Source organism: Macrobrachium nipponense, chromosome 7, assembly GCF_015104395.2.
Source record: "Macrobrachium nipponense isolate FS-2020 chromosome 7, ASM1510439v2, whole genome shotgun sequence".
Classification (NCBI taxonomy): Eukaryota; Metazoa; Arthropoda; class Malacostraca; order Decapoda; family Palaemonidae; genus Macrobrachium; species Macrobrachium nipponense.
The window spans coordinates 10,266,354-10,279,058 of NC_061109.1; the positions used below are offsets into that span (position 1 = coordinate 10,266,354).

The 12,705-nt window shown below is 41.8% G+C and overlaps 1 protein-coding gene across 1 annotated transcript in view; it reads left to right on the forward strand.

Annotated features, from left to right (window-relative positions):
* Nucleotides 1–12,705, forward strand: part of LOC135217360 (ATP-dependent RNA helicase DDX54-like) — a 197,739-nt gene that overhangs the window by 64,965 nt on the left and 120,069 nt on the right. The window contains exons 10-11 of the mRNA XM_064253200.1: nucleotides 5,631–5,760; nucleotides 6,207–6,413. Of these exons, the coding sequence (XP_064109270.1) occupies nucleotides 5,631–5,760; nucleotides 6,207–6,413 (337 nt within the window). The remainder of the gene's footprint in view (nucleotides 1–5,630; nucleotides 5,761–6,206; nucleotides 6,414–12,705) is intronic.

Genomic DNA, 12,705 nt, shown 5'->3' on the forward strand with positions numbered 1-12,705 from the left:
TCTACTTGTCCTGTATCATTGTTTATAGCTCTAACTCTATTTCCCTTTTTGAAATTTGGTATCTCTTCCATTAACCTGCCTTCTATTGTCCCACTTTCCCCGGTATCTTCTACTGTTTCCTCTACCACCTCTCTTTCTGTAGTCTCTTTTGTGTCTGCATTCCTTCTTCCACCTACTATTATCTCCTCTCCTTCTTGCCAATCTACATTCCCTTCATTTGGGCCATATGATCTACCTTTCACACCATGGGATTTATATATTCTAGCAGATATCTCTTCTTGTATCCCGCTAAACCTAGGACATTCCCTTCTCCATCTAGTCTCCCTTTGTTCACTGTCGGATCCAGGCATCTTTGATCAACCACGCTCTGCTACCAGTTTGAATGTCAGCCTAGCCTAACCTTTTTTTTACACAAATGAATAATCTACCCACCTGTATGTGTTCTCCAACTCCAGTATACTCCAGAAAGCACCTTAGATCAACAGCACAACAAGACTTATGACCCAAAAACTCCTACCAGACAGAGAGCTCTCCCCTACCAATCAAACCCTACACGTACGTGTCTCCTACTGCATCGTGTTATTGTTTACATCCCAACGCCGCCGCCATCTTGTTTATGACGTCAGCCTATGACGTCACAACACAACTTACATCAACAGACACCTTCTAGAATCAACCATATGCTGTCCATGTATAGGACACCCACCATATTTCAACAATGCATAAAATACCAGTAACAATTATACAAAATATAATCAGTTGGATGTTGTGGCAGCAGTGTTTGAGGAATACTACCTCAAATAATTACTTTGTAAACTCAGACTTGTTTTGCAAGAAATATTCCTTACAAAAGTCAGGGATGCATTCACTTCTGATGCCATGCAAATTAGGAAGAGGTGGGTTCCACCTTTCTAATTAGGGACACTATGACAGTGCTCAGCCCATGCAAGGAAAGTTGCTTATTTGTGAAAGGGTGTAAGAAAAAAGGACTGAGACATTTGCCATGACATCTACATAAACCTGCAGTGCTTGGAGTGGGCATAATGTCTTATCTGTATTTTGAGTTCCTGTAGACAGGTTGGGTATTTCTGCCTAAAAGCATCCTCATTTTTGACTGGAAATGAAAAGTCAGGAGACAACAGTACAGTAACAGCTAAGTGTGTTGGTGATGAACGTCCTCATCTAAGAGAGCTGGGATGCCAAGACAGTCAAAATGACTAACTATTGGAGCCATTAGTTGTACATTGGGACTACTAAATTAAGATGACAAGGGTCAAAGAAATTTATTTAGGGACCCAGTTTAGGAGAGCTTTGCAGGAGCTGGTCTTTACAGTGCAAAGAGGTAGCAAAGGGTATTAAAAACTTCTGTATTTGAATGAATGCTACACCCTTAAAGCAAGGGCTTCATTAATACAGCCTTTTATACGACAGTTGTAATAGCAGCAGGGTGCTTGCCATCTAACAGGTAGAGTAGACACTGTAAACTGTTTAAGCAAGGCTCAACCAGCTGTCTGTGTGGAGGTAATTCAACCAGACTTTCTAAATGGACTTGCATTGCTCAATGGATGAAGTCTAGTTTTTACACCAGGTACCTAGCAGTGTTGGGTAATAAACTGCATGGCAGACTAGCTTTGAAAAAATCCACTTGTGAAGGTCACGGCTCAGAAAGGAGGATGCACATATGACTTTTCCTTTGCTTGTCTGGGATAGAACTGCCGACAATGTTACGGTTGATGTTGACACCTATTATTGAAGCAGTAGGAACCAATTAGTCTTTGGTCTACACAGGTGGTTCCATTGAAAGTTAGGAGTTTATTCAAAACCTTCAAAATCTGGAACAGTTGAGGAAAAAGATAGAATGCCATCCATTTGTTCCAGTTGTAGAAATGCATTTCTTGCTGTTGCTTGATTGTCCAGGTTTGGAGACACTGGAAGTTGATGGTTATTGCATGTTGCAAACAGGTCTACAGTCAACCCCCAGGATTCGCGGGGGATAGGGACCACAACCCCCACAAATAGCTCAAATCTGTGAATACTTGAAACCCCTCTAAAAGTGCTTCTAACTGCCCATTTTGATAGTTTTATCATAAAAATATATCTATTCATAAAAGTAATATGAAAATACCGTAATTAGTGAATATTTCTCCATGAAAAGTAATGCGAATGGGTGTATTTTTGGTTAATAATGTGGATACACATTCCACAGAAAAATCTGCGAATCTGTGAAGACTGAATCCTGAACCTCGAATGGGCAGAGGTCCACTGCAGTTCTGGATGTGGAAGCACATAAGCAATTATTTGACAGGAGGGCTTGTTTAGCATCCACTCACTCAAGGCTGCTGTCCACATCGATGGAGTCTTTTATGGCATTGAGCAACCCCTTGAAGTAGATTGCTGACTTTGCTTGAGCCATCTGCAGGACAGGCAGCATGACTGCACAGAGGGGCTGGGCAGGAACCTGAGAGGCAGGAAGACAGCCATCAGTTCTAGAAAACTGGTGTGATACCTCCCTAAAAAAGGTGACCATTTTCTTGCTACCCGACAATCCTCCCAATGGCCTCCTCAACCTGTCTAGGAGGCAACCAATTGTATTCCTGCCACAAGGATGGAGGAGTCAATTCAACCTGTTATGCAGTGTTCCTTTCCAGGTCCAAGGATGGAATATCCTCCAGACTGCCAAATCTCATGGGAAAACCTTAGATTAGGTAAGGAATCTTTGCAGATCCTTCCTTGTTTGGGTCTGGGTAGGAAAACAACTGACCACAAAGGATATCCCATCAGAGACCCAGCCATACCAAAGCTTATTGGGTGTGAGGTGGGACTTATTCCTCTTTATCAGGGAACAGCTTTGGCTGGAATCACTTTTTGGTTTCATAAACACTTTTCTTTGGTAGCTCCCCAATTAGCCAATTCTCTACTAGGCTACCAGTTGAATGCCTTCTTTTCTGAGTTCTGAGACATCTATTGCAGCTAAAGTTGTCAGGATTCTCTTAACAGGACAGGGCATGACCTTGTATCTGAAACCTGCCCTTCCCTATGCAAAACCCTAGTAAAGGATGGAAGAACTGTAATAGGGATGTGTTATTGTCTCTTTCAGTCCAAGTCCCACATGGAATGAGTGAAAGTGCTGGAACAGTAGTAGTCATTCAGAAATTGCAGCATACAACTCATGTCAAGCCCTAATGTGCTACTCCAGGAAATCATAGAGCACCGCTATAAGCTTGGAATAAGGTCTAGGCAACCACAGCCTAGAAGGCTTTGAGAGCCTCCTTATAGTGACGTTCAGAAATAGTGGGTGAGGCTAGGACAAAAAGAGGTGGAGCTTTGCATGGAGCTCAGAAGTGGGATTCCCATCTGGGATTTTCCTTATAAAGGTATCAAATTCCTGAGTGGCCGCATTGAATTTGAACTTTTCCCATTCAAAAGGAAGGGACAGTATTGATCATTCCTTTGTGAAATTGCCAGATGCTGGGATACTTGAAATAAATAGCTTTATTTCCAGTATTTTCATGTTTCCCAGAAACTGCAAAGTTCTGAATATCTGTCTTCACTTGATTTATTGTTGTAAGAGTTTAGGGGCAAAAAGCTGATGCTACCAAAAGGGACGTATTGGTTCTCCAGGATACAGGGGGCCCACTGTACGTACAACCTTGAAATGCCCCGGTATTCTACTAAGAGTTAGCCTAGCAATTTGATTCAAAGTACCACCCGTATGAAATTACATTGGATAGCACAATGTTTAAAATAGTTTTTTTTTTTTTTTTAGCCTGTTTACACCTGAAATTCAGTATGAATTTCAGGATTATTTTTTATATTTGTAGACTAACTTAAAATATCATAAGCATGCTGAATTTATTTTGTTAAAAAAAAAACTGCCTTTGTATCTTAACAAACCCACTTGGATATGGAAGAAGCAGTATGAGTATAATTCTTTCATCATGTTTGGTACTGTTGCCATCTGTCACAGTTTTTTGAAAATGCATTTAAAATACCTTCCCAAGCCAACACAGAATTGTATTTCTGATCACTGCTTCCTGAGGAATTATGACAGAAAGTCTGGATGTACTTTCTTTGGAAACAATAATTTTGTGAAGGTACAGTTGTAATGCTCTGAAAGCAGAGAAGAAAACTTTTGCTGTTAGGGTTTGACATGCAAGTGATGAGATGGCAAAAGGCACAGTAGAAGCATCCTCTCCTTCCTGAGGTTTGGGTTTATGTAACAAAGCTGATATCATAAGGCCGACGTGTGGACCCTCAGCCTTCTGTTTGAGAGACCTTGCTCAATTGCTTTTGGCTTGCTGACTCTGCATAGAAGATCTCTGGAGGAAAATCGTTTTCATCATACAGTGGACCCCCCATATTCGCGTTCTCCGGATTCGGGGACTCACACATCCGAGGATTTCTCTCTGAAACATATCCTCCATTATTCGCAGTATTTTTCTATAAGAAATATCCACAAATTCTTTTTTTTTTATCAATTTCATCATAAAAGGCACTTTTTGTGATAAAACTATTTAAAAAAAACCAGGTAGTATAAACATTTTTAGTAGTTTTTTTCTTTAGTTTTAACTTATAAAATACGCACGCGAATACAGTCTTGTTCTAATGGCTGATTAGTAGGATTTCTAGGTAGGGTATCCAGCTAGGAAGCTTAATGGTCATTATCTGAATAACTTTTCTTACATCATGACATTGTAGATTATATATATATAAAATGGTTAATATATCCAGCATGCTCCCCTGATCATGTCTCTTGTATGGTGGGCAGGAGGAGGTTTTCTTATAACATGTGCACATCATGCATTTATTAAGCAATACTTTGCAAGGGATTACTATTCCAGCATATATTATCAATTCATTTTTTATTTATTCAATCCAACTATTCATTTTTCTATTTTTCGTTTTCTGTAAAAGAAAACTATTGAGATGGCTTTGTCTATCCGTGTGCACTTTTTGTGTCCGCCCTCAGATCTGAAAAACTACTGATGCTAGAGGACTGCAAATTTGTAAGTTGATCATCCACCCTACAATCATCAAACAGCCCTCTAGCCTTAGTAGTTGTTATTTTAAGGTTGAAGTTAGGCATAATCGTGTGTTTGTCAACGATTTAGGATAGGCCACCACCGGGCTGTGGTTAAAGCTTTCATGGGCATGATAGTGCTGTACAGAAAACTTGAAGAAACTTTGGCGCATTTTTTACTTGTTATTCATTGCAACCATTCATTTCAGCCTCTTTGTCACTTAGTAGTTAAGTGCGTTTTGTAAGTGAGGAAAAATAAAAATTATGTGTATAAGTACTGCTCAGTTGCCAGTATATGGTAAGGAACGAGTTTTAAAAAGAGCAATTAGCTTATTGATCCATCTGAGAAAGTTGCCCACTCATTGGGCCATTTATCATGATGAGAATGTTGGTCTTTTGCACTGTTGCTGCAGTCCAACTTAGGTTTCTAAATTACTTTGAAATGAACTGGTAACAAATCTGTATTACCTACATCCAAGGTTGTGTCTTTATGTGGTATTAGATATATTTTAGGCTTGCTAGGTAGTTTATCTTAATTTCCATTTATTCTGTCTTTATATGTCAAGAATTTCTGTTCTATTTTGGTTTTGATAACATATAGTTGTTTTAGGTTTGCTCCACATCCACCAGATAAGAACAAGAAAGATGATTGGGATGGTCTGTATGGATCTGTTCCTCAAACTGTCATCGATGCTGAATTAGAGCAGATTTTGAGTATGCATGAAAAATCATCCGAACTGGTAAGATTAAAGGGAATATGGTTATTTAGTTTTATTAAAGGAACAGATAATTACTAATTGAAAGCATTTGGTTATCTGGCTTTTATAGATGAAAACTTCAATTCACACTATGCAAAACCTGTGACAGGATATTAAGTTTTACTTATTTACAGATTTATATTTAAATTTTATTAATCCTGATTAATTATAATGACAAATTGAGATGTCAGTGTGTTTCACTTCATAATTTTAAAGTTAGTTTCCCTTCTGAAGTAAGAATATTGAAGCCTTGTAATGCCTTCTGCATTCTATTTGGTAAGTTTCACTTCAGTAATAAGAATATTGAAGCCTTGAAATGCCTTCTGCACTGTATTTGGTGCAATCGAATTTTAAGAGTTTGGCATATTCTCTTCATAGTACATACAGTAGTCTTCACCCATTGTTCTTCATTTCTATATCCTCTGTAGGCTGATATGAAGACAACTATGGACAGTGCATATAAGCAGTACAGCAAGTCAAGACCACCTCCTAGTAAAGAGAGCATTAAAAGAATGAAGGAAGATGAATGGCTAATGACAGTAGGATACCATCCTCTTTTGATTAAGGCTAATGTAGAATTGGAAGATGAACGATTAGCCATGTTGGAACGTCTGAAGAACCTCCAGCCTAAAGAAGTAAGTGGAAATGTTAATTGTATAATTACTGATAAGAAAACAATATCTTACTCTTGTAAAAGTACTTCGCATATTTTCAACATTTTTTAGTTACAAATTAATGGTTATAGTGTAGTAGTGTTTTATCAGTGAGATCTTTAGTCTAGCAGCCCCCCTCTCTTTGTATGCTAATTGTTTATTGCTTTCCTTGGAGTGATGTAAGGTGAAACTTCCACGTTTTATTTTAATGAAATAGCCGCCTGTTTCATCACCACAAAATTGTTCTAAGGCTAATTCCATGATCAACAAAATCCCAGGTACTTCAGCCTTTTATTTGACATAATCAAATATCATCTTTATGTTCATGTGCACATGGCTCTGCAAGTCCTCATAATGGGAATCTGTGGCTAAATAAATATTTTTTCAGTAGTCATGTATAAGGCTTTTGACATGAATATAACATTTCATCAAAATTTGTGTTTTCAAGTTGTTATTGGGGGTTTCTCTCTACCAATCTCACAAACTGGAGAGTATGTGCATTTAGTTGGTACAATATATTTTGTTCTTGGAAACATTGACATGACCAGTAGCTTTTCTCCATTTGAATGGTTCCCAGTCACACCAAATGGACAGATCTTAAAAGAAAAAAGGTCCCATTGTATGACTAGCCCATGGTCCAGATGCTAATTAGGACAATCTTCATTCCTATGGGAGGCTTCACCATTTGCCTTTGTGCTGCTGTGCTTCCCAGGATTATCACCTTTTTTGCCATTGTCATAGTTTGCATAGTTTGTTTTCCTTCACACATTTTCATCATTTTACTTATTCTTGATGTTGTGTTCTAATTGCTATGTGAGTTTGATGCTTAATTTAACAAGCATGTCACAAGTAATGAATAAGCGAATACCAGAGGAAAATGATTATCAGAAATCCAAGCGCTTTCGTCTTTACTAAGACATTGTCAAGGAGCTAATGAAATACAATTGGAGAGAAAGGTCTCGGGTACACAACAAGATCAAGAATACCAGATGGTTAATTGTCAAAAGGGTACAAATTAAAAGAGATAATCCAGGATTATCGGATATCACACGGTCACAAACCTAAACAGATTTGACCCTAACCGAAATTACAAAGTATCTTTACAGTCCAAAACATGTAAAAACTGAATATATTAATTTTGTTGCTTATATTTATCTACAACTTTTTCATTATGAAGGCATTTCTATTATTTGACTTGATGAAACAAGATTCAATTATATTCCTTTTAACTGTGTCATTACATGGGATTAAGGCTCTTGCTTGACTCCAGTTAATAGGATGGTCTAAATCTCTCATATGTACGAATAATGCATTCGATATTTGCCCAGTTCTCACAGATTATTGGTGTTGTTTTGAGACATTGTGAAAGACATTTATCAGTCTGTGTGTAATAGACTTTATCACACTTTTTGCAAGGAATTTCATATATGCAGCCTGGAAGATCTTTAGGAGAATTTTTGATTACTAAACTCTTGACATTAATATTACTGAAAACAACATTTATGTTAAAAAGCTTTAAAATTCTAGGAATATCTAAAAAAATTTCATCATAAGGTAATTTTAGAATGTTATGCTAACTAAATTCAAGTTTGTCATTAGCTGAATAAAATGTTTTTCTAGCTCTTTTCCATGCCACATCTACAAAAGTTCTTGGGTATTTAAGTTTCAATGCAATATCATAAATAGTGTTAATTTCAGCGTCAATAAACTGCGGGCTACAGACACGTAAAGCCCTTAGGAACATCCCAGAAAAAACAGAGAATTTAACATTTTGATGGTGATTGGAGTAGTAATGAACAAAAGAGGCAATGTTAGTTGATTTTCGAAAGACTGAAAAGTTGAAATTTCTATCATTTCTATGGACAGTTACATCAAGAAAATTCAAATTACAATTTCTTTCTTCCTCTACAGTAAATTTTGTAGAAGGGACTAAATTATTGAGATTATTAAGGAATTCCTGGAGATTTTTGTGAACTGGCCAAATACAGAAAATATCATCCACATACCTCAACCATATAACTTTTTTTTGGGGCAAAATTTCTTGTAAGAGTTTTGTCTCAAAAATTCCATGTTAATATTGCTAAGAACAGGAGATAAGGGATTACCCATAGCCATGCCAAACTTTTGTACAAAAAATTCCCCATTAAAACAAAATTTGTTCATGAAACTTACCTGTCAGATATATATATAGCTGTATTTTTCCGAATCCGACAGAAATTTAAACACTTACGACACACGCAGTGGGAGTCAGGTGGTTAGTACCCATTCCCGCCGCTGGGAGGCGGGTATCAGGAATCATTCCCATTTTCTATTCATAATTTTTCTGTCGCCGGTGCTGGAAACACCTGTTTGCAGCACCTCCGTCCAGATTTTGGAAACTTACTAGCTACTTGAGTATCCCTTTTGGTTTTTCTTTGGTATCTGAATTGGATCGGTGGCTTGGCACACGTTGACTTTGGTTTGATTTGAATGATCAAGATGTCAGGGTCTAGTTCTGCTAGCGCTAGATTTTGTTCCATGTCTGAATGTAGAGGTAGGCTACTGAAAGCTTCAGTAGACCCACATTCTGTTTGTAAAGTTTGCAGGGGGAATGAATGTACGTTTGAAAGTCGTTGTAAGGAGTGTGAAAGACTAACAGAGTCGGAATGGAAGGCGTATGAAACCTATCTTAAGAAAAACTTGAGCGAGATAGGTTAAGGAGGTCTTCCTCCAGGAGTGTTTCAGGTAGGGCAAGATTTAAATTACTTCTCTGCTTAACCTCCTCTGTAGATTATGCTCCTACCCCTGTAGTGTTGCCTCCGGCCCCTGAGACAGTGTCGGTAGAAGGTAATACATTATCGCTAATTCTTGAATCGATTCGTAACTTAGAATCAAAAGTGTTAGCTCTGGAGAGCAAAAGTGAAGAGAAGTGCAGTGAAAGTGCCCCTTGTGTAGTGGAGGGTGCGTCAGATCGGCCTCATTCCGTATCTAGACCTAGACCTCTGCTTGACTCCCAGATTACGGGGAGAGAGCATGTCGAAAGTCGAAGGAGGGTTACGAGGAACCCCCACCGATCTGGCGTGCCTTCGGCAGCTTCTGACGAACCTACCCAGACTGCCAAGGAGCGTGCGCGTGCACGTCTTCTCAAGGAGTGCTTTTCTTCTTCTGAAGCTTCCTCCCCGCGCAAGGGGTGGAGCTCTCATACCGCATCACGTCCGCTGAAAAGGACGGCTCGCGTTCGGGACGCTTCACGTCCAAGTTGTTCTCCGGAACTTTGCTCGTCGCCTGATAGTGCGTTTGTTTGCTTTTCCTCGCAGAAGAAGCGTAAGGATTATTCGGAGGCGGAGTCTTCCCTAGATGTTTCTGTTCGAGCGCCGCAGTCGCTCTAAGGTGCGTGAAGTGGCGGTTCCTGGGAGTAGCAAGAAGGCGTCCCTTCGCCACTCTCCTGCTCACAGGATCAGCCCCTCCCCAGAAAAGGAGGCTTCACCTACAAGCAAGATTCTCCAGTCTCTTCAGCAGCAACTTCGAGATGTTTTTCCTTCGAGAGAGACTGTTCCACGTCGCCGTAAGAAGGATGACAATCTTCCTGTGAAGAGGTCGAGGCGTTCTCCCTCTCCCTCTCCTCGCTCGTCTCTCTCTCCGTTTGAGTCTCCCTCTAGAGTTCGTTCTGCTCCCCAGCAACTTTCTAGAGGAGGCGAGAAATTCGTTTCTCGCTCTCGTGAAGCGGTTGTTTCCGCTGCTACGAAACTTGTGGATAAGAAGCGAGTTTCTTTAGATGCCGAGCGCGCTTCTGTGAAAGTCAAACGCGCTTTAGTGGACGCCGAACGTGACTCGGTGCAAGTTTCGCGAGCGCCAGTGGACGCTCAGCGAGTTTTAGTGGACGCTCGGCGCGCACCAGTGGACGTCGGCGCGCACCAGTGGACGCTCGGCGGCGCGCACCAGTGGACGCTCAGCGCGCACAAGTGGACGCCAGGTGTACACCTGCGGCGTTTGAGCGCGCTTCAGTCGGCGCCAGTAGATTGGCTTCGGACGCCAAACGCGCGCCTACGGACGTCAGTTTTCCACTTCCGCAAGCACAAGCGGAGGCGGGAACTCTTCCTGTTCGCCGTTCTTTCTCTTTTGAGAAAGCTCGGGACTCTTCTTTACTTCCTCCGACTTCTCCAGTGTCTGAAGAGGAAATTAGTGACGCTTTCGTCGAAGTGGACGAAGAACAGCAGTTGGCTCCAGTTTCAACGGACTACAAGGTTTTGACTCGTTTATACAGTCAGTCTTTGCGGACACTTTCCAACCTGAAGCTCCACGTACTCCTCCCTCTCAGTTTTCGTCTTCCAAAGCTGCTAAGATCTCGGGCTTTGTGAGAATGAAGAAGTCGCTTTCTACGAAGCAAGCTTTTAGAAAGGTCCATGATTGGATGGAAAAGAGGAAAGCTTCAGGCAAGACTTCTTTCGCTTTACCACCTTCAAGACTCGGTGGCAAAGCTGGTATGTGGTATGAGACGGGAGAAAACGTCGGAGTTAAGCTTCCAGCCTCAGCTCAAGGAGACTTTGGTAGTATTGTAGACGCCACCAGAAGATCTTTTTGTCTTCCTCGAAGGTCTCGTGGACACATAGCGAGTTAGACTTTCACCTTAAAGGCCTCTTCAGGACACTAGAGGTCTTTTAATTTTCTTGACTGGTGCCTGGGAGTATTGGATGCCAGTCCAGGAGTTCTGATTCCATCAGTCTGGGGGAGCTGTCCAGTGTATTGTCTTGCATGGACAAGGCCGTCAGGGATGGTTCTGAGGAATTGGCTGCTCATTTTCAGCACGGGACTGCTTAAGAAAAGAGCACTTTTTGCAATTTTACAGCAAAGTCGGTCTCACCAGCGCAAAAAGCGGATCTTCTTTTCGCTCCTTTCTCAGAACATCTCTTCCCCCAGTCTATGGTAAAGGACATAGCTGCCAGTCTCCAGGAGAAAGCAACTCAAGACCTTCTGGCACAGTCTTCTAGGAAGCCCCCTACTTCTTCGTCTTCTGGTTCCTCTGCTTTGAAGAAATCGAAGCCCTTTCGATCCGCTTCTTCCTCGAAGCCAGCCCCTCGAGGAAGAGGCTCTTTCAGAGGCAAGACTCCCGCTCCTTCCAAGAGCAAGAAGTGAGAGGGAAGTCCTTCAGACACCGGTAGGACCAGGCTTCTACATTTCGCGAAAGCTTGGGAAGAGAGAGGTGCCGACGCTTGCTCTCTGGACATCGTCAAGAAGGGGTACAGAATTCCTTTCCTGATGCTACCCCCGCTGTCTTCGACACCAAAGGATTTGTCTCCGTCGTATCAGGGAGAAAAGCAGAAAGTGCTTCACGATCTACTAGATCAAATGATCGAGAAGCAGGCAGTGGAACAGGTCTTCGACCGGAGTTCTCCGGGGTTTTACAACCGTCTGTTCCTAGTGCCGAAGCAGTCAGGGGGGTGGCGCCCCGTTTTGGATGTCAGCAGTCTAAATCGCTTCGTTACCAAGCAGAAGTTCAAGATGGAGACACCTCAATCCGTGCTTGCAGCTTTTAAGACCGGGGGATGATGGCTGTTAGACCCTTCAGGACGCATACTTTCACGTCCCCATCCATCCTCGATCAAGAAAATACCTGCGGTTTGTCCTGAAAGGGAAGATTTTCAATTCAGGGGGGCACTCTGCTTCGGTCTCAGCACGGCGCCGATGGTGTTCAACCGTTCTTATGAAGAACGTTGCGAGGTGGCTCCATCTTGCGGAAATAAGGATCTTCTCTCTACCTAGACGACTGGCTTATTCGAGCTCATCGCAAGACAGGTGTCTGAAGGACCTTCACACGACTCTGTCGTTAGCGAGGTCCCTGGGACTTCTGGTGAATCTCGAGAAGTCGCATCTGACTCCTTCTCAATCCTTAGTCTATCTGGGGATTCAGATGGACTCAGTGGCTTTTCGGGCTTTCCGTCCCAGGGGCGACAACTTCAATGCCTGGACAAAAGTGTCGGCCTTTCTAGGGAAGGAAACATGCTCGGTAGAGGGAATGGATGAGTCTGCTGAGGACCATTTCCTCACTGGAGAAGTTTGTTTCTCTGGAAGGTTGTTCACCTCCGACCACTTCAGTTCTTCCTCTCAAGCAATTGGTCACGCAAACAGGATCTAGAAGAGGTCTTGTTTTTGACGGAGGAAGTGAAAAAGCACCTCAAATGGTGGTTGGATCCAAAGAAGCTTGCGGAAGGACTTTCGCTCAAGCTTCGGCCACCCCGACCTAGTGTTGTTCTCCGACGCATCCTCCACGGGTTGGGGTAGCAACACTGGGAGGGAG